The sequence below is a fragment of the Amphiura filiformis genome, chromosome 3 (assembly GCF_039555335.1).
Source record: "Amphiura filiformis chromosome 3, Afil_fr2py, whole genome shotgun sequence".
NCBI classification, from domain to species: domain Eukaryota; kingdom Metazoa; phylum Echinodermata; class Ophiuroidea; order Amphilepidida; family Amphiuridae; genus Amphiura; species Amphiura filiformis.
The window spans coordinates 30,430,452-30,454,281 of record NC_092630.1 but is presented as its reverse complement, the minus strand read 5'-3'; the positions used below and the strand labels follow the sequence as shown (position 1 = coordinate 30,454,281).

At 37.3% G+C, this 23,830-nt stretch overlaps 1 protein-coding gene across 7 annotated transcripts in view; it reads left to right on the top strand.

Moving 5' to 3' along the window:
• The first annotated feature begins 36 nt into the window (after window positions 1-36).
• Window positions 37-23,830, top strand: part of LOC140148341 (uncharacterized) — a 116,254-nt gene continuing 92,460 nt past the window's right edge. For 6 of the 7 annotated variants that reach the window (XM_072170261.1, XM_072170259.1, XM_072170260.1 and 3 more), the window contains exons 1-2: window positions 37-502; window positions 15,365-15,713. In XM_072170261.1, the coding sequence (XP_072026362.1) occupies window positions 244-502; window positions 15,365-15,713 (608 nt within the window). In that variant the 5' untranslated portion in view covers window positions 37-243. The remainder of the gene's footprint in view (window positions 503-15,364; window positions 15,714-23,830) is intronic. The other variant, XM_072170262.1, reaches the window with a different exon arrangement.

Here is a 23,830-nt window from a genome sequence, read left to right as displayed (position 1 = left end):
ATCAGATCGTGAATGTCATTTTATGTGTACCTGTGCCATGTATGGGTACGTAAGGGTTATGTACATGTCAGGTTTGGTAGCCTCATATCTGAAGTGCACTCTTTGCCCGGTGTCCCAACTTGGAATATATAATATGTGAATAACTTCTTTTCGTGGAATATATGAACAACTTAAGACAACTTTACATAGGAAGATTTTAAGTACCAGGATTTAAGCCGGTTGCCTTGTTTTGGCACTGCAAACATGGCGAAGATTGGTGTGTTTTTTGTGTGTCTGTTCTTTTGTGGAATAATCTGTTTGACAACAGGATTGCCAACAGGAGCGCCTGCAGCTGCATGTGAAAGGCCAAATCTAATGCCATTGCATCTTCAAGGGGTTTCAACTGGCCCCGAAATACAAGCTCAAAGGAATAGCGACATGGACACTAATCCATCCCCTTATGTGGTAATTTTGAGAAACCCTCCTCCGGATCAAAAGTATGATGCCAGTACAATTTTAAATGGTAAGAAATGGTTGAATGAAATATAGACACAAGTGTAAATCTGGTAAATATTTCGGGTTTTTCCCGATAATTATGAAATACCTACAAGCAGAGAAGCACATAAAAATTGACACGGGTCTATTTTTCATGATTAACACTACTTGTGTCAAAACTGACAAAACGGCCTATACCCTAAATTCCATTTTGAAGATGATAATTACAAATATCGTATAGACGAATCCAATTTCACGCATTTCTACACCTCAATGGCTGCCAAAGTTGGGTCCCCGTCGGCTCCATCTCACCTAAAATGTGAAATGATGCGGCCTTGGAGGGTATTTTAAACTGCATTCTATCACCTGTGTTACACGTAGACAAAAGAATAATGACAGTGTACAACATAAAAGAATCTAACATCGAATTTTAAGCGGCTTTAATCCACCCAATTGGGCAGTCACTACACCAGTTTGGTGCATGCGGGGACCCGTCATGGCCGACCAAATCCTGACCATGACTTGGCTCGTAGAGATTCGTCTATACCGATAAAGACTGACCCCCTGCGTCTTGAGAGTAGTCAAGTTAAAGGAATTAGCAGAGAAACTTCTGTACGAAATATTCATTAAAGGCCAATTTGATCATGATTGATCATATTTAGGCCTATATCATTAAGAATTGCAATGTCCGCTATTATAAACAGGTGCACCATCAGCACCAATCACTGAGCTTATAACTCCCGCGTAACTCCCCAGAAAGTTACACTTGTCTTTTAAGGGCTGGGGTATGAACGTTTGGACAGTATTTATTTTGGGACATTAGAGCACATCAGACATATCGAATTGCATTCTGAATACGAAGAATGTCATTCTGATATCAAATAATTTTGATTTTTGAAATTCACAATTTAATACACATTTTATGGCAAATCATTGAAAATTGATATTTTTGATATCTAACAGTACTTGAAGTAAACTTAATAAATCTGATGATTTATACTTGAAGTGTATGTAGGTGGGATGAAAAGCCGACGATCAATTGAACATTTTGACCTTTCGTATTGAAGATATGGATTTTTTTCCCCAAAACACCAAAAAAAATTAGGTCTTTTTGGGAAAAAAATCCATATCTTCAATATGAAAGGTCAAAATTTTCAATTGCCCGTCGGCTTTTCCTCCGTGCTACATACACTTTAAGAATATATCATTAGATTTATATGATTTACTTCGAGGACTGTTATATATCAAACATTTGAAAAATATCAAATTTTTAATTTGTCATAAAATTTGTATTATATTGTGATTTTAAAAATGAAAATTATTTTATATCAGAAAGACATGCTTCGTATTCAGAATGCAATTCGATAGGTCTGAGGTGGTCTCATGTCCCACAAAAAATACTGTCGAAACGCAATAAACGCTCATTTTAGATCCCTTAAGTCAGGGGATTGTTCTAGTTAGTAACCATTGGTTACTGGTTCAAGCCTGGGCTCATACACCTGTTCCGAATTTTGATATGCCATAGGCTTTGTGTTGTGATCATTTCGGTCAGTGGTTCGTAAGAAAGAAAACGTGAGCCAGTTGACCTAGCAACGGTCATATTCTAACGTGCACTATACGCCAGCGAATAGCCTACATCATGTATTGTCGCCATATACGTACCCTTCACTGTAAATCCAAGTGTTTAGGGTTTCTGTAAACCTTTTTAAACACTACTAGGCGTTTACTTTTTGATTTACACAGTAAATTTATAGGACACCTAAACACATAAACACCAAATTAAACACATAAAGACAAAAAGTAAACACATGAGAGTATTTAGATTCTAAACATTCAACTTGTTTACTTTCAAAATCGTTTAGAAGCACCAAATGTTTACAAAAAGCAATAACTTTCTGAACAATATGAAAGTAAACACGTTGAATGTTAGAATCTAAATACTCTCATGTGTTTACTCTGTCTTTATGTGTTTACTTTGGTGTTTAGGTATTTAGGTGTCCTATATCCTTACTGTGTAAATGAAAAATTAAACATCTAGTAGTGTCTAAAAAGTGTTACAGAAACCCTAAACACACAATGGGGACATGACAATGTTCAAACGGATTCCTTTACTATACAGGGTGTAACAATAAAATTTATACAATTGCATTTTGACTTCTCAGGAAAAAAGTAAAAGAGTTATGGCGCAAATGTTATATGCAATACAATCAGTAATATCATGGCTAAAAGAAGACGTTGGTTACTTTCTTTATTAGCTTGGGTTCCAACGTTATGTCCGATTAAATAAATCGTCCAGAAAACGTGTTGGGCCACTTTTGCCATGTTTGCGCATATCAAGTTTGAACCGCGTAGATATGCTTATCGTGTATTAAACATCAAAGAACTGACACAAAAGAATTATAAGTGGTGTTTCTTCGTATAATTAACATGAACTTAATAATAATATGATATTTCTTTAAAATCTATAAATGAAGTCATGAAATGTCTTTCAAATTATCTTACAAATAAAGTAATTTCTCATATCCCTGAGAGATACCATTGGTAAAAAAGAGAACAGTTTTTGCATCCATACACTCATAGAAATTGTTCGTTGGCATTACTCAGTAAGTTGATGTAAGTCGTTGCGTCAACTTTCCGAGTAATGCCAACGCGTACAATTTGAGTAACGCTGACTCGATATCATTATGTTGGTCGCACTCATTTGCACTTACTTTATTGAGTTGTTACAACTCAGAAAATGAAACTAGGTTAGCATAATTTTCTAGAGGTGTGCTATAGTATACACAATTTTGCACTGATTACAAAAATAAATGTTTGAATACTGCTAATTGTGCAGAAAATGATCCAATTACGTGAATTAAGTAACAAAGTACCAAATTGGAATAACTCAAAACAATAAGTACCAGTAACTTAATATGAACGAGTTACATCAACTTACATGTTGAGTTACAATAACTCAACTAATTGGTTCTTTGAACCTTGTTTATTTTTCTAAGTTCCCTGAACTTGAATTCAGAAGTTGGCATTACTTAAAAAGTTAACTTTTCAAGTAATGCCAACAAAGTTGATTAGTTGACGGAACTTTTTGAGCTTTTTCAGCATTTTTTAAGTTTGGATAACTAAAATGAATTTTGTTTTGGCAACTTTTACACTATTTTTGAGTTGTCAAAACTTACTCCTTTTGAATTGCGCCAACAAGGCGAACAAGTCATTTCTATTAGTGTATAAGTACAAAACAATAACATTTTGAAATTAAGTTTAGCTGGACTTCTAGCTGTTCTTGGGCGACCACTATTGCCAGCATTGCTGTTAACAAATTCTACATACTTCGCATAGTTATTGTATGCCTTGATGGAAGACGTGAGTTTGGAAAATGAGATATAAACGATCTTACGATTTCTGCTTGACTCCATGTGCTACCGAATGTCACCACCATACAAATACGCTCTTCCAACGTGAGTTGGGGTTGCAGTTGTTAAGCTACAGCCAAGATTTCTAGTAAATGGGGTTATTATTTCAGTGCTTAGTTGTGACTTTCAAAAACTCAAGGAGATATTCTATTATGTAATCATTTCTGCCACTTCGAAAACCCCATTGTTTAAAACTCCCTATCATAAGAGCACCGTCCAACTGGTCCATGGTTCAACTCAACTCAGTCACATTTGTAAGGCTTAGACAAAAGTGGCCCAAGGTTACTAGGTTACATAATTGGCCATATCTTCATTTGTATACTATCGATTTTATTGGAATAAAGCTTATCTGGTGGCTAAAGACATTATCTTGATAGGCATATAAATATCAACTAAAAAATAAGCGGTATGCTTGTGTAATTCTATTTTCAAAATTGTACAAATTTTATTGTTACACCCTGTATTACTAGATTAGTAACTTACTCGGAAATTACGCTGATTGTGTACACCTACTACTCAGCAAATTATAGGCTCAACAAATATTTTCAATGTACGGTTACCACAACTTTTTTCCCCGGAAAAATGGGGGAGGGTAGAATGGCCATATTATTTTCTTGTTTGCTTTAAATTTCTCTTTGCATATTTTCAAATGCTTCAAAACAAAATATGCGTTCCTCCTTCGTAGTCCGTGTTACAAAATATGGCTCATATAGAACTACTTTACTTACATCCAATATTAGTAATCAGTAATAAAATCAAAACCAAGTTAGTTGTGTTATTTATTCTAAGCAAAACAGATGAACAGTAAATCTAGCAATACCGAAATTTGACATTTGAAGGCAACTACAAGCCGATAGGCCTACTGGGGCACCGCCGTAGGTCAAAATTTAAAAATGGTTTATGATTGATGGGGGGTGGTAATTGTTGGAGCAGAATTATTTTATTCAGAATATAGGCTTGCATATTAATTCTTATGGATTGTTTTCCAAACAGGGGTATTTATTTCTTATGATTGACTGCATCGGGAGGGCGAGTTAGCGCAGCGGTAATTGCGGTAATCCCCTCGCTTTGCACCACTGAGGTCCCAGGTTCAAGCCCCGGCGCGCCGCGGCGCGGCCCAAGGACTCATGTGCACTTGGTTTATCCCGATTCCATGCTCGCTCTCGCAGGTTTTCTCCGGGATCTCCGGTTTCCTCCTGTATCGCAAAAATCGGTGATTAGTTGTTTGGTTATCAAAACTTCCTTCACCCAATGGAATTTGGGGAGCTGCACAGATAATTGGTGGATGTTACAATCTAAATGCGGATAGGTGTGCGCCGTTCGGCAGCAACCTAGTTGATGCGATCTGATTGTGATGATTCACCATTGCAGCGAAATTACAGCGCTTTGAGTCCTCTAAGATCTGGAGAAAGGCGCTTTATAAATCCCAATTTTATTTTATTTTTTATTATCGGTAAAGAAGACAAGAACAAACAATCTGAAGAAGTGTTATTTAGTGATTTAAAAAAACAAATCAACACTGAAAGATATATGATATTAACATATAGATACGAGACATACTAGTCCTAGATTAGACCACTTATTGTGTTATAGAAATAGATCATATATAAGAACTATAAGTTGTTACTAAGGTGTTTTATAAATATTTAATTTATTTTTCACAAAATATTCAATACTGAATACAGAATGGCCCATGTTCAGGGCCTACGTGATAGTATATACATGCATTCATAAATAATAATCATTGCTATTAAGGGATGTGGAATGAGCGTTTCGACAGTATTTTTTTGTGGGACATAAGAGCACATCAGACATATCGAACTGCATTCTGAATACGAAGAAAGTCCTTCTGATATCAAATAATTTTAATTTTATGAAATTCGCGATACAACACAAATTTTATGACAAATTATTAGAATTTGATATTTTAATTTTTTTAAATATATATAACAGTCCTCAAAGTAAACTTTAAAATCGGATGATATGTACTTAAAGCGTATGTAGCTGGGAGGAAAAGCCGACGATCAATTGAAAATTTTGACCTTTCATATTGAAGATATACATTTTTTTCCCCAAAAGACCTAATTTGTTTTGGTGTTTTTGGAAAAAAAATCCATATCTTCAATACGAAAGGTCAACATTTTCAATTGATCGTCGGCTTTTATCCCAGCTACATACATTTTAAGTACATATCATCAGATTCATAAAATTTACTTCTAGGACTGTTAAACATGTTACATATCAATTTTTGATTATTTACCATAAAATGTATATTACATTGCAAATTTAAAAAAAAAAAATCAAAATTATTTGATATCAGAAGGACATTCTTCGTGTTCAGAATGCAATTCATACCCCATCCCTTAAGCCAGAATTTATTTTTGAATAAAGCCAATACATATCTCAATATGTGCTAAACAACAGGACTAAATGCCAAAAGTAGGCATACAATATCGATTTTGTTCATGCTTCTCCCGCTAGCTCTGCAGGGCTTCCATCACCTTTAGTCAGGTAGTTTGACAAATTATTTTTTGTCTCAACACCGATAATATTGCATTTCCCCTGTGGAAATACACCTATTTTTATTGGACAAAATACGTGTCATACGAGTGAGCGGTTTTGCCGTCTCTGTTCATTCCAGCACATCATGTCGCACATCACCTGGAACGTACTCTGTTTTAGTATAGCGCCATCTTTTGATTGCATGTAATGGCGTCTCGCGTATTTAGAAGACATAAAAGGCATTTTCATTAATTTCGTATTTTAAGCGTTAATTCCCGCTGTATATAGAACTACTTTACTTGTATTAAAGGCATATTAGTAAACAGTAATAAAATCAAAACCAAATTAGTTGTGTTATTTATTCTATGCACGTACTTTAAACAAAACAGATGAAAGGTAAATCTAGAAAGACCGAAATTAGAAGCTTTTTGCAAAGTCATGCCAATATAGGGGCCCGCAATATAGGGGCCCGCCGTAGCGGTCGCCCCAAAAAGACAAAGTTCACGGATCAGATGTATTTGCTCAACATTCAATTTTCATATCATAACTATTCTGCACTGATTTGACAATAGTGATTTGAGGCATAATGATACCTAGGCCTACATCCTGACTCTGGAAATAATTTTGTTTAAAAACGTCATTTTGCATTTAGGTTTTTAAAACACCTACAGGGAACAAATTTTACATTTTTAGAACTTAAATATATTATTCATGGTGTGTTGCAGGTCCAGATTGACACATTCTGTATCATTATCACACCCATGATGCCCATAAAGCTATAACTCGCCAGCCAGAAACTCTAGAAATGGGCAGTAGACTATATACGTATATGCAAAAGGAACCAGTTTGTGTCCTTCAAACAAGATAAGCTTTAAAACAATTATCACTCCATACCCAATAGAGGTTATCCACGTTACTCATGTGTGACTTCTAAAAAAAGGCGCTGGTTCCCGTAGTATTCCTCATTCAAACCAATTCAATGCACGACCTGGGAGTTACTTGCATGACTTTGGCGGGCTATTTTGAAAGAGTCATGCAGGTACTTCTTTTGAAAATCCTAAACAAGGTATAGCAGTCGCTGATAGGATATGCAACTTATAGAACACGGATAACCTCTATTATAACTTGCAGATAAAGGTCTTGATAAGATAATTAATAAATTCATCATGAACACAGTGGGACGTCATGAGCAGTAAACCGGCTCTATTAAATATCCAGTGTATTTTTCCTATAATAATTGTAATAACTTTGCTCACCAATCAGTAAAGCATTTTATAATCATGTGATGGCTGGTAGCCAATTGCAAACATGCTTAGAAAAAAGGCTTTAAAAAGTCCCGGCAGCCACTGTCTCATTACAAGATTAGATGGGCTAAATAGTCCTTGCCTTGTGGGGCAGGATTAGAAAAAGGCATACAAACGATATGAGATATCAAGAATTATTTCCTGGCCTCTTAACCACAGGGTTGGTGGGCTACATTAGCTATTCAAGACACAGAGTATGTAAGGGATAAACTGTGCATATGAGATGTCGGGTTCAAGAGCCATTAATGTTCACATGCGTGAACAAAAATTATGACTTTAAATCCCCTTTCATACACTCCAAGATAGTGAGAACCAATCAGAGCAAACGTTAGTAAATAAGTAGCCGTTCATAAATGTTGTACAATTGCACGGGCGCGCACTCCGCGTTGTACGCGCAGTGCTTTCGGACGCGTTCACTTTTCTTGCGGGTGGATGCATTATATTTGTTTGCATTTTCCATCATTTTTAGTGATAATTTTGTTATAAAAATTGCAAAAATCACGGGATATTTTAGTCGTGTATGAAATAGGTTAAGAATTGCGTATACAGGTGTGTGGCGATGATTGTATGCCGTGGCGTAGCCAGGATTTTGGAGGGGGCACAACTTGTAAATGTATTGACGGAAATATTTCTTGCCGACGGAAGTTGTGAAAAAGTGAAGAGCAAAAAAAAAAAAAAAAAAAAGGATATCAGGCGCTAGCAACCGAAAACAACTAATTTTGATCACCCAAATTATTTTTCACCAATACCTTCCGTCTACCGACGGCCTCTCATGAACCGACGGCCATCATGAGCAGGAGGCACCGCCCCCCCTGCCAGCCAGGGCTGTCAACTTTTCGGAATTGCTTGGCGTGAGACAGAGGCGTAACGGGATTTGCCGACTCCAATGTTCATTTTGTACCATGATTATTTGAGACACGGCGCTCGAGAATGTGAAAAGCGGGGGGGAGGGGGGTGGGGGGTGGGTAGGAGCAACAAATTATTCATGAAGATGCGTGAGATTTTACTCATTTTCCAGCTTTTTGCGTGACATTTACTACCTAGGCGTGAGATTATACTACCTTGGCGTGAGACCGTGAGAAAGTGACCCAATGCGTGAGACTCACGGCCAATGCGTGAGACTTGACAGCTCTGCCCCCCCCCACTGGCTACCCCATCCATCCGGGATCTAGGCCTACGCCTATTAGTCCGGGAGATTGTGGTCGGCCGTGGGATTTTAATGATTAAAACATCTCACCTATCTAGATACCTTCTATATGTCCCAAAGAGCAAGAAAAGTTTTGGTGGACAAATCTGAGGTGTGGCAGAAGGCGGCCATCTTGATTTTCAAAATGGCCGCCATTTTTGATATTAGTTTTACTATAACCCGAGTTGTGAATATCCCACGAGGCTAATTTTGGTGGCAATACCCATATTTCCAATACCTAGGAGTCTAATAAACGTAGTGCCAGCGTGCTAGGGGCACAATAGACTGGCAGCCATCTTGATTTTCAAAATGGCTGCCATTTTAACATTTTTTTTTACTATAACTTGAGTTGTGAATATCCTATGAGTCTCATTTTAGCGGTAATATCCACATTGTCAATACTAACAAGATCAAAAAACATCGTGCCAGATTGCTAGGGGTACAATGAGATAAAGAGGCACCTGGAATTTCAAAATGGCGGCCATTTAGGATCTATTTTCATTTTTCAACAATGACTCTGGCTCTGAATGTTGTATAAAGTTCTTCACCTTTCATGAGAATTGCTTAAATGCTTGTAAATTACTACTGAACTGAAAAGGCATGTCTTTCAGTCATCTGTTACACCGCTTGAACACTTTTTTAATACTGAATTTGTTTTATAAGTAAATCTGTTAAAACAGTATTATACACATTATAGTTCATTACAACTATCATCTTTAACATTTACACATTTTCTTATTCTCATATTTATCTGATTCAATAGAACAGCCATAAATTTCGGTACGATTCAGTAAGTTTCTTCGACACTTGCAGCGATAGCTGTTACGTTGTCATTACTGCATAATTTCCAGAAATCATCCCAGCCATAATGCTGTGAGTCAAGGTAACTCTGGAATCGGAACGACATTATTGTACCAATTCAAATCATCGTCTGGTAGTGCGTTCTCATGATAGCTGATATTTAGATGGCGGCAGACCCTCTGAGTGCACCTGTCTCTTCTTCAAGAGCCACCACCTAGCATCTGCTACTTTTGTGTGAGGCAAATACCACTTGTATGCTTCAATAGCAGATAGTCTTTCTTCTACACCAAGCTGTGAAAATGCATACACTAGACAAGTTCTTTGAGCGCCTGCCAAAATTATGCTGCTGGCAGTTTTGCCTTGCGAGCATATCCAGTGATGTCTGCCTCCGATAGAGCATGGAATCCAGAAAAAGACGCTCCCTTCCCAGCACCAAGGCATATTGTAGATGGGCGCAAGCAGATTATTCTCCGTTTTCTGCAACTCCTCTCACAAAGAACGTATCTTTACAGACTTTTGGGAAGAGTTTATATAGCTAGGACGAGGATATCTGTATCTGTCAAATAAACCATGAGAGACATGGCACCATTTGTTGTGGTATTAATGCAATGTAAAATTTTTCTTGGGAGCCTGAGAGACCTTCGACTTCTCTATGTGTGGCTTTTGCTGGGTCTCGTCAAGTAATAACAAGACCATTTTGCCATTTGCCTAAGGATTTTGTTACCTATATGTATGTAGTTCATCTTTATAGTCTTCAGATGGGCAAGCATATCTGCATGCACGTCTTGGCAAATGATGTATTGGTAAACTTGGTGTTTGCTAGTCATTCTACATGTTATTGTTTTCAGAGAAATACACTTCATCATAAAGTGTATACTTTTGCCAGTACCGTTCTTTCAACGCCTGTCAAAACCTCTGCCATACCATCGATGCGATGACTGCAACACATTTTTCAGCAGATGTATCAGATTGTGCAGCAGTCTCACCATTCATTACCTCAGGCAGTGTATGTATTGTCTTTGGTACTCCTTCAAGGATTGACATTAAGCTAGTCTTGAATGTAGCATGAAGAAAGAAACAAACAGCTGCAAACAAAGATCTTGGTACAACTGAACACTCATTGGTGTCAACCGCCTCCCTTAAGTCAATATCTCGTGCTCTCGAGACAATAAGCAAGCGATCAAAGAGTGCCCATCCCTGAGTTTACCAGCTGATCGCCAATATTGACTTTCACTTTCATCCCAGCTGATGACCACATCTTGAGCTGCAGCATTTCATTGGAGCCTACAAATTCACATTTCCTGTTGTGATTCTGTCTTGAAGATATTGGGCAAATGTTTCTTTGTCGTATTGGAATTCGTCAGGCATAATTACTTTTGTAACGAAGTTGATCACTTTGTCACATTCATTTGCAAACAAACTTTCTGAAAGGGTTGATGATACGTATGAGGAGAGCAGCATTCTCCTCCTGAAGCTTGGCCGTTGCTTATATGTGTTCATTGTGTGTTTTTGCTTTATCTGTGTGGTTATATCAGCAACTGTCTCTGCTTCTGTTTCTATACAAGCAAATTCAGGAGAAACCAGGAAAAACTTGTGTGGCAAACTGGTACAAAAGCAATTATGCCTATCAAGCTGATACCTCTGCTGCAAAATGTGTTGCAGTCATTGACAATTTGATTTATCTCTAATCACGAGATACACTAAAAATATTAAAACGAGCTCTGACTTAGCATAAAATAGCAAGCGTGGCAAAAGTACGATGAGTCGGTGACTATGATGAAGTGCATTTGCATTAGAGATGTAGAAGGTCTCTCGTGTTTCCAAGAAGAAAGCTAATTCTACATTGTATTAATGTCTCAGCACATGTCCATCTAGATTTATTCCCCAGATAAAGATGTCCTAGTCTTAGCCGTTAGAATGCTACCCAAATCTTTGTAAAGATAATCTTTTGTGACATTTGCAGAAAACCGTAGGGTAATACCTACAATGGTTTGAGTGTCGGAAAGGCAGCATCTCTCTCTGGATTCCACGCAATATTGGGGCAGACATCACTTGGAGATTTGCTGGCAAGGCAAAGCTGCAGTTTTGGCAGACGCTGAAAGAACTTGACTCAGATAATGATATAGTGTATGCACTTTCACAGCTTGGTGTAGCAGAGAGATGCATCCGATGCAGTCTTGTCTGCCATTGAAGCATTTAGTAAGTTGTAATTTGCCTCGCACAGTTTTAACAAATGTAGCAGATGTTAGGTGGTGGCTCTGGAAAAAGCTACCGCCAACTGGAGCTTCACTTGTACCAGACATCATGAGACAATGATTTGGCACAATGATGTTGTCCCAAGTCCAGAGTTACCACGACCCCAGCATTATGGCTGGGATGTTGTTGATGGAAAATTCCTACCAGTGATGACAACTTTGCCTCCCGCTCCATCCAGCTAGCAGCAGCAGTGACCCATTTGTTGAAATGTGAATTTTTTAGTCAAAATGTGACAATAATTGCTGCAATTAGTGCCGACTGAACTGTACCATATTTTGTGGCTGTTCTATTGAGTCAAATGAATGTGAGAAAAAGAATGCGTCCCTATGTGTATGTATGGGGTTAATTACCATAATACCGTTTAATCCTTTATGTATTACAGAGCAAGTTCAGAGAAGGGTACAAGTGGAGAGTGTGGAGTAAAGTGTACAAGTGCAGTAACTTGTACAAATGACTGAAAGTTGCAAAAGTGAAAGTAAAATGCATTTTCAATTCATTAGTAATTTACAAATATGTGAGCATTTCTCATTACAGGTGAAGAACTTTATACGACATTCAGAGCTATACCCAGCAAACACAAAACGTTTTCGACATCATTCGGAAAAGGTTATAAAATGTTGTCAGAAAACGTTTAAATGTCGGGTTATATAAAGGGTATATTAAGGGTATAAAACGTTTTCATAACATTGAAAAACATTTTTTGATAATCTACTACCCAACAAACACAAAATGTTTTACAGAAAACGTTTAAATGTCGGGTTATATATAAGGGTATAAAAACGTTTTAATAACATTCCAAAAACATTTTTGAAAACATGATACAAAACATTCTAAACAGAATGTTATTTTGGGGTTGAAAAAATATTTTGCGAAAAATGTTTGCCCAAAATATTTGCAATAACGTTTTAAAAACGTTTATATGACCTTTATATAACCCGACATTTAAATGTTATTAAAACGTTTTGAAGAAAACATTTTAAGAACATTTCTGTGTTTGCTGGGGGCAAATATTTTAACATAATATTATTTACGTGTTAGCAAAATATTTGGCAAAAATGTTTGCAAAAATAGTTGACAATAACATTTTTGAAAACATTTTAGAAATATTGCTGTAGTGTGTTTTCATACAAAACGTTTTAAAACGTTTTCATGACCTTTATATAACCCGACATTTTAATGTTATTAAAACGTTTTTACCTAAACCAAAAGCCAAAATATAACTTATTTAAAACGTTTTAAAAACGTTTTTGTGTTTGCTGGGTAGTCATTGTTATCAATAGACCATAAATGGCAGCCATTTTGAAATTCCAGATAGCTGTTATGTCATTGTTCCCCTAGCAATCTGGCATGTGGATATTACCACTAAAATGAAACTCGTAGGATATTCACAACTCCAGTTATAGTGAAAAAGGTTAAAATGGCAGCCATTTTGAAGATGACTGTGTTACGAGTCGTACTTGACTCAAGGCCAAAATCACCTTTTACCCGAACTCACACGAATGCACAACACAAATACACTGTTTGTTTAAGCTAACAAAATCTAAGTCTTTAATTGAAAGCAAGTTTTGTTTGGTACAATATAATGACAACAAATGCACATATACACTAATCAAATATAATCACTCTTTATCTATTTTGTACTTAGCCAGCATTCTTCTTCTTGGCGATCATAAAGTTCTTGCAATGTTCTGGACGACTGATGTAATATATCCTTATTCACTTGTCCTGCTAAAATCAGCGAAGTCCTTTGTGCACTTGCATTGATAAATCCTTGCGTATAAAATCCTCATACGAAAATGGTGTTACTTTCTCCCAAGTACTAAACTCTCCTTGCGTCGTTCTCCAAACACATTCGTAACTCCTTGCGCAGTTCTCCAAATCACTTTACTCCTTGCGCCGTTCTCCAATATTAAGCTCCTTGCGCTGCTTTCTCCAAACTTGGTGCTATTTCCACCTTTCACACAATATCTTCAGGAAGCAGGACTGTGATGCAGTTGTCCCCACTTATTTTGACAGTTGCGTTGAATCAAAATACCAGACTTCAGCAAGTCGACAGAAGAATATATTTCCTTTCTTGGAAGAGAATAACGTTCTGACGTATTCTAGACCTTCTCCGACAACACTGGCAAATAGTAGTACTTTGACTACATAAAATATTTCTGGTTTGCAATTTCCTTTCTTTGAAGGAATTGGACTGTAAGCATAGCCCAGATCAACACTATCAACTGTGACAATAATAAAGGCTATTGCAGCCTGTCAGATCTGTATCCAGATGATAATAATTGTAACAAAATTTCATAAAGTCGCCTCTACAATCCGCAGTAGACCCTGATGTCTTACTTTGGTCCATTTTTGTAGCTTTAAAATAACCATAATTTCAGCATGTCGGTGAAGACGAAATAATAGCCCTGTGGGCACACAACGGTATCCGTACTTGACGAGATCCATCTCCATATCTACATCGCTCAGAGGCTGTTTTAAATAGCACTGTAGGAAACTCATGATCTCCATGGCCACATTCTGTAATACTTCTTGAGTATCCTGATTTTAAATGGTTAACATTAAATACCCTCTTTTTGAGAGCTGTTGCTACATCCATTCACATTACAATCATATCGATACAGGTCTGCCTAGAATTATTATTAACATTGTGTTTTATCCCCCATCTGGGATTTTCCCAATGTTCTAATAATAGACATTGCCATTTCACATTACATCACTTCCTGTGGGTTTTTCCCACTATTATGTCCATTTCACAATCTGTCTCAGGGGATTTTTCCCCTTGACATAAATAGTCTTCATAAATGATGTTGTTATTGCATTCATCTGGGTTTTCCCCCTGATGTCATAATAAACAAACTCTTGCATGATTATAAAGGTAACTTCCCCTAATTCATGATACAGGATTATACAGGGTAGATCACAACTGCCAGTCTCATTGTACCCCTAGCAATCTGGCAGCATGTTTTTTGAATTGGTTGGTATTGACAATGTGGGTATTACCGCTAAAATGAGACTCATAGGATAGTCGTAGCTCAAGTTATAGTAAAAAGTGTTAAAATGGCAGCCATTTTGAAAATCAAGATGGCTGCCAATCTTATTGTTCCTTGGCATCATGTTTATTGGACTCGTGTATTGGAAAAGTAGGTATTGCCATCAAAATTAGCCTCGTAGGATATTCACAACTCGGATTATAGTAAAATAATATCAAAAATGGCGGCCATTTTGAAAATCATGATGGCCGCCCTCTGCCACACCTCAGATTTGTCCACCAAAACTTTTCTTGCTCTTTGGGACCTATAAAAGGTATCTAGATAGGTGGGATGTTTTAATCATTCAAAATGCACGGGACATAATATCATACCACAACCCCCTGGACTATATGCTACCACATAATTATAGCGTTTACTATTTACCACATTTATTCACAGTCCAAGTGATTCGCAACCCCCAATATACTGCTAGTACTGAGGTGTTCTTCAGAGGTTTGGTTCTTCAAACGCGAGCCGGTGACCCAGCTTTACCAGTTGGGAGATATGAATTTGATCCAAATCTTCCAGAAAACCAAGAAAGTGTACTCGGCTACAACTATCTAGCGAATTATCAATTCCTGCAATGTAGACGGTTGGACAACAATATAATCAACGACAACTCGATTACACATACCAATGCTAATGACAAACGTGTATCAAATATAGCTGGGCCAATCTTCCCTTGGAGACCAACACCTAACGATGGTTTATGGGACGTCAATACTGGATATGGACCCATTCACGCAAAGTAAGTAAATGAATTCTTTATAAATTAATAAAACCAGCTGTACTTTTCTGGAGCTTTCTGGAATCGGGGGAAACTAAGATTTTTGGAAAATTTAAGCATGTTTTCGTAAATTTAGGACCAGGGAGGTATTCAAAATGTGTGTGGGAATTTTTTGGTCCCATCATAGTGAAAATGTTAGGTCTTTTTGGAAAGAAATGTATGTTTTCAATACGAAAGGTCACAATTGTCAAATAATGGACGGCGTTTCCTCCCAGCTACTTCTAGGACTGTTAAATATCAAAAATGTCAATTTTTAATAATTTGCCAGAAAATTAAAAACCTCGGTCGAGGTTTTACCAAAGTTTAAAAAAATAACGGTTTGTTAATGAAAAAGTAGAAGTGAAATTTAGCAACGCGACGATGTTTATTTTCCCGAAATAGAGTTCTAATTTATTCGCTATTGTATCCGCTATTGTATTCTATTCATAAAAACTAATGCAGGAATCGCGAAAATCGTTGAGATACACATTTATGAGCGTGTTTATAGTGGGAGCAGATGTGCGGTACATTGCGGTATAATTTCTATCCGGTCAGAAATTATCCGGATACTTGCCCTCTAAAAACACTAGTAGTATGTATGTACGGTACATCGATATCCTTCTCAACCGAAGGATATTGTCGCGAGATATTTGCACTATAAACACACCAGTATAAATTATGTGCGGTATTACCGGAAGTAGGAGCTTCTTCATCATGCGTAGGATGCGCGCAGGGCATTCGGAATGATTCTCACCCCAAGAGTTATCAAAACAGAAGCTACATGTTCACCGCCATGATCATTGTTGAATGGGCTTTATAGCTTGCGCCACAATATTTACATTCCCCGTGTGACCTCAGGGTCATTGCAAATGTACGATAATGTTAGTTTGTATATAATTTGTGCGGTAACTGTGTCTCACTATAAACAGCAAGGGTATCGGTATATGTACAAGGATTATCGTATACGGTATACTCAAAATGCGGTATATTCACTATAAACACGCTGAGTCACAGTCACATCATAAATAAAACTAAAACTAACAAAATATGTCACTGGGATGGTATTGTTTGCAGGTAGTTTAATTCGGCCCATCTCATTCATGTACTAAACATTGTCAAAAGAAAGTACTATGACAGTACATCATAAATAAAAATAAAACTAACAAAATATCTTGCTGGGATGGTATTGTTTGCAGGTGGTTTATTTCGCCCCATCTAATCTATGCACCAAAACAAAGTATTATGACAGTAGGCCTACGTACATCATAGGTAAAAATAAAGCTGACAGAATATATTGCTGGGGGGGGCAATGGGGACAAGGCGATTTTCAAGGGGAGTCAATATTTTGCGAAAATGATCATAGATCGGCAAAAAAGTCCTACAAATCTAGGGGAAGACGGGTATCAGATGTCCCACTGGGGAAGCTGCCCATTGTCCCCTGGGCCCTGGCTATGTCACATTCTCGAAGTTAAAGGATGTCTCCGCCTTATAATGATAGAAAATTAATTATCAAGCACGAATCACGTGGTTTGAGCTGACAACAATTCACCTTTTCGGTAAATCCCATAAGCCTTTGCGAGTACACCTGAGAATTTGTCATTTGACGTCACGCCGACTTGCAATGCGCAGTAACGATGTTCGATAAACGATGTGCGCATCGGCGCAGATCGGCGTGACGTCAAATGACGAGGTCTCAGGTGTACTCGCAAAGAGTTATGGGATTTACCGAAAAGGTGAATTGAGCACAAGTAACCTTGACGTCATTACACTAGACAATTTCGACGCGGGGATTTTGAATATCGCGTGTTGAGAGCCGACTGTTTTTATGGTCAATATGAGTTATTATGAGTTTGTTTTAAATAAAACCACATGATTCGTGCTTGATAATTATTTTTTGTAACATACAGGCTGAATCAAAAAGAAGTAAACTCATGTTTGAGGGGCTATAACTCGAGATCTGTAAAGAATCTGCTAAAAATGAAACTCAAGTTATGCTCATTTGAATACAACCACCCATTTTTGTAGCTGCACACGGTTTCAGTTCCCAAATAGGGGCCTACCTATTGTGAAAGGAATAGGGGGTGTGGCTAACCCATTTGTTTGATGGCCGAGCGGATTTGCCACAATTTTGGAGCAGCGCCACCCCTCCTTTTAAGGGAAAATAAAAGTAGCGAAGGCTGGTTTCTAAAAGCGCAGATTTATGCGAACAAAAATACTGCCACCATCAGGGTAAGTTGGTGTGGCAGAACACATCGCGGTATCCGTCAAAGGAATCCCTGTCAGGCTTATAAACACAACAAACAATGAACATAGGCCTATTATTTGTTAAAAAGTTTTATTAAAAGTTCTTACTCTACAAAATGCATCTTAATCTACTACATGAATAACAGTTTATGTCATAAATGGCTTACCATATCTGGCTGAAAGAAATGTGATTTTACAATGCACAACTGTTTAATTAAACAATTAGCAACAATGTGTTTTTATCTATGTTATGACACAAATGGCCTACCATACTTTATTATGACACAAATGGCCTGCCATACTTTGTTATGTTTTAACACATTACATGACGCACTACATCATTTTACATAAAGTTTCACAATTTACATTACAAAGAATACTTTTTATAAGTTCATCAAAGCATCCTACACAATGACAAGTTACAATACATGGTACTTTTTTTTAGATTCATCAAAGTACATTTCCATGTAAATACATAAACAAAGGTCACTGCACTATTAACTTCATGCACAAACTATTTGAAATGCCAAACCTCACAACCATTGATTTTTACCTTACTCCTGAACCAAGTGTCTCTTACAACTGTACTTCTCGTTTCCCAATATTCTCGCCCGAAACACCTGGGTCGAAACTTCATCACCTTTCTTTCCTTTAATAATTTTACCCGCAACACCTGGGCCTAATAGTCCGGTGGCAGAGCAAGGTTAGATGGTTTTGCCAGTTAAAGTAGTTTTCTTTGCTGATTATTACTCTTTCAGTGGTACAAAATAAGATTTTGGGGGATGTAAAATGGTAACCCTTGGGCAATTAGAAATATTCAAGATGGCCGCTATGGATACTAAAATTAAGCTCGGTTATTCACTAGCGGTACCATAATAAATGATAACTTAAAGAATTTTGTGTAAATTATTTTCCTTTTGGATGCTTTAAATAGAAACTATATACAGTTTTAAACATGACACTCTCGCAATTCAAAATGGCCACTGTTAAACGTCATAAGCAAAAACCATTAGTTTCAAGGTAAAGTTCTTTTGCCAGATTTTGTTTCTTACAATAATTAATGTACACCCTAGAATTAAGCAGATCCAGTTTGACATTTTACTTCCCTACAATCGCATAAAAATTCCAAGATGGCCACCACCGAAATGAAAGGTAGAAATATAACACATTTTGGAAGACTTTTTGCGCAGGGAGTGTATTGAGTAACAGCTCGGGGCTAACAGCTTTCCGTTTGGTGATATCTGAACTAATATCTGTATCTGCCCAACTTGTACCAATCCTTCCTGAGCTGAGCGCCTTCAATTCCTTGACGACTAATATCAACAGCGCCTGCAACTGCAGCCGAAATTCTTGAAGTGTAGGACCGATCATTATAACAACATGTAACCCGGTAGTCGAACAAATGGTTTATAATCATCTTTGAATATCTGAGTAAGACACCCAATGCCATTTGAAGATCCATTGCTTGCTTTTGCACAGGACTTTGTTGCCTATCAGTAAAGCTGACAAGGACTTCTTCAACTTCGGCGAGGAAATAGTAGCATGTCAGACACTGATTATGCAGCCAAATCCTCGTCGATAGGGATATTGTAGAGTGACTTTACAATGCGAATGTATTGGTACTCTCGTACTATCTGTTTGGCTACTGTTTGAATGCTACTGCCTATAACAGTTTCATTATAATTTCACATTTCACGTGCGTTAAAGTTGCAACGGAATACGATAATACTAGAATAACTTTGTGATGAAAGAACTAGAAGCTCTTCGGCAAAGTTTCTTTGGAGTTCTTCATTGAGTCACCTACGATCAGCACGAGTTAATGTGATTTCCAAATGTGTGCAGCATTCCTGATACAATTCAGCAGGTTTCCAAATGCGACTCTTATCACCAGATAGGACATCTACAGCATGTTTGGAGTTCACACACTTCCCCACATTAATATTCCTGGAAGTCAAAGTGGGGGAAGATCAACGTAGTCGTTTGGCGGACTGGGTAGAGCCATCGTTACGTGTCGAATATCTCGGATTGCCCAAGGGTGACAGTTTCACACCCCTTAGAATCTTATCCTACACCACTCAAAGATCATTTATCATCAAAAAAACTAACTTTAACTGCCCAAAACACTATAATTATTTGGTATGATACCATTTGTCACTAAAACACCATTTGAATGCTATTTCAGAGTTACGAATCGGCCATTTTGAATATCTCGGATTGCCCAAGGGTGACAATTTTACACCCCCTAGAATCTTATTCTACGCCACTCAAAGATCATTTATCAGCAAAAAAACTAACTTTAACTGCCCAAAACACTATAATTATTTGGTATGATACCATTTGTCACTAAAACACCATTTAAATGCTATTTCAGAGTTACGAATCGGCCATTTTGAATATCTCGGATTGCCCAAGGGTGACACTTTCACACCCCTTACAATCTTATCCTACACCACTCAAAGATCATTTACCAGCAAAAGAACTAACTTTAACTGCCCAAAACACTATAATTATTTGGTATGATACCATTTGTCACTAAAACACCATTTGAATGCTATTTCAGAGTTACGAATCGGCCATTTTGAATATCTCGGATTGCCCAAGGGTGACAATTTTACACCCCTAGAATCTTATTCTACACCACTCAAAGATCATTTATCAGCAAAAAATAAACTTTAACTGCCCAGAACAGTATTTGGTATGATACCTTTTGTCAACAAAACACCATTTGAATGTTATTTCAGAGATACGTGGCGACCATCTTGAATATCTCGGATTGCCCAAGGGTGACGATTTTACATCCCACGGAATATTTTTCTACACCACTCAAAGATCAATAACCAGCAAAAAACAAACTTTAACTGGTAAAACCATCTAACCCTAAAAATATGGTGTTTGCAGCCGGACTATAAACTATTTTAATGATCTCACCCGAAAGTTGGCAAAAATGCGTGGGTCGAACCATGTTTAATGTCACACCTGAAAGTTAATTAAAACACGTAGGTTGAATCATTTTAATGGTCACATGACCCGAAAGTTTGCCGAACACATGAATCATACCATCTTCCATTATTAAATCCGTACCCGCGATAACTGTTTTAATCCCGCACAATCTCATGCAATACACGACTCTATCACCATACACAAATGTGAACTCGCAATTTGAGCGCCTCAAAGGTCGAGATGAATTCTACTGTAGACATGACTGCATCATGGTCAGTGAAACTTCCGGTATAACAGTAATACGCCGTAGCCACTCGTCATGATGCAGTCATGTCTACAGTAGAATTCATCTCGACCTTTGCAGGACTTAACCCCATTAAAAGCTATTAAACCAAGATAACACTCATTGAAACAGCTCAACTGATTAAATCGGATCTTCTCTGGCTGTGCACATGTGACTGTTTTCATGTGCGATATCGCAATAAAGTTTTTTATTATAGCTTCAGTTGGGTAACCGATTATAAAGGAAACGAAAGGAAACAATGGTATGTGTACTATTGTTCACGAAATGAGACAATGGCGTGCTTTTTGTAAACCAGCATTCTTGAAAATGAGCAACATAATGATTGTTGACTTAACACGGTTTGGAAATAATTTCTTCATATTTTTGGTGTTATCTGTCGTTTACATATCCTTCCTAAAACACAAAAGTACGACCCTCTCCAAACACCTAAATTAGCTTAAAATTTAGGACATGTTACAAAACTATATTGTCTAGAATTTTAGAAGAGTACTTTTAATATTGGCCGGTTATTTTTCACACAGCGACGTTAACTAGGCAATGTACTATTACCTATAACATTAACTAAAACACCAAAGTACGAATATTTCCAAACATCTAAATTAGCTAAAAATTTAGGACATGTTAAAAACTATATTTTCTAGAACTTTACAAGAGTACTTTTTATATTGGCCGGTTATTTTTCACACAGCGACGTTAACTAGTCATATCCCCATACTTTTAACGTAGGGCTATTTGTAGAGGTCACTCGTCAATGGGAAAGAGCACTGTGTATTGTGTATAGGAAAACGGACAGTAACTGCAGTATGTCAGTGTCACTAATATCTCTACTTCGGGTTTCTTCTGTCTTCTGCGTGTCTTTAATGAAATACAACCTGTTTACTCATCAACACACATTTTGAGTTGGTACACAAATAGCTACAAATCCCGTGTAATTTTATCCCATGCTCAACTTGACAAATTACAACACACACACACACACACACACAAGTACAATATTTCATCAATGGCTGCGTCATTTATCACATCATGTAAAATGATCTATTTTTGTCACACACCAATCATCAATTTCAATGCTAATTTTGTCAACAATGGCTTGCCATAACCAAGTTATAAATACACAATTGTATTTACCAGTGTTTTACCAAAGCACACAGCATACTTGTATCCTACTTGTACAAAAGTTATTTACAAAGCATGAATACACATTTTTATCAAAACATATTTTATAGGCCTACAAATCTTGATTATCAAATGGTGCACTATATAATTTTACACAAGCATTTAGCCTAACCCGAAATATGATTACGCAATCAGCATGCACAAATCTGGTAAATTATGCAACTACATGTTATTCAAAGTCACACATTATTTTACCCTGGCCTGCTTTTACGCAAAGTGCACAATATCTGAACCATGCTCACAATCACAATTATGACGCTTTTGGCGCACCATACTTTTGCTACAAAATGTCAATTGACATGATAAAATAGCTTAAAATCTCTATTTACACAAGAGTTTGACTTTCTGTACACAACATGTCATGACAATAATATTTGCAATCATCTGTGCTGCTTGTTCTGCAAAACCATAATATTTTAACCCAATTTGTCCCAATCCCTGCCAAACAATGACCTGAACTTGAACTCTGACCCAATTTCAGACTGTTTTACTCATCAAAACAATGTCCAAAACAAATACAACCCAAAACATTGCTGAAAACACATCCCAATTTGGCAAACATTTATTTACTCATCCCCCCTCAAAAAGCACAAATTGTTTATATTTAGATATGCATATCAAAATCATGAAATCACAAACTCACATTAAATTTATACACACAATGTCCAATGTCCCATGTCGTCGCCTGTCGATCATGCTTGTCTGTCGTTGTCGCGAAGTGCGCTTTCGAAGTAATTAAAATCCGACTTTTTGACTTTTTGCTGGCCAGCCTTTTTAATTGCGAAATATCCATTGTAGAAATACATGCGATGGAAGAAAATGGCGTCTTCGCTAAATCACTTGAATCGTCGTTAAAATACCATGGCCATTGCGTGCGTCATGAGCTGCCAAAACTCCATTGAAGACATAACTCCAATCTAGGCGATAATATCCACTCAAATATAAAGGGAAAATGTGAATCTTTCTCCATTTCTCAGCATATTACGAAGTAAAATGTCGTCACAATTAAAACTCGTCAACTGGGTAAATTTGCATTGTCCATTCACTGCCGTCGATTTTGCTTGGTCTTTTACACACGAAAATATTGTCACAGTAATTTCCATCTCTTCCAAACTCTCGTCTTACTCTTCCAGAAAAGCACACAAAGGTAATATAATATCTGTCCATTTGTCGAAATTGTCCCCTCTCGTCGTCTTCCACTCGCCTATCCATCACGTCATACGGTCTGCACACAGTCGGTCGGTCTCTTGGTCTTCTTCAATCAGTCTCACATCACTGGTCGTCCTGAATCAGTCTGACAACTTTTCAGATCCGCCCGTCGAACCCAAGCTAAAATTTTGATCAGCTGACTTTCAGCCAATCAGCGTCCGCGATTGCTAAATCTTCACAAAGGCGATGCCGCTTCCTGTACAACGGTGCTTGTACGCGCCCA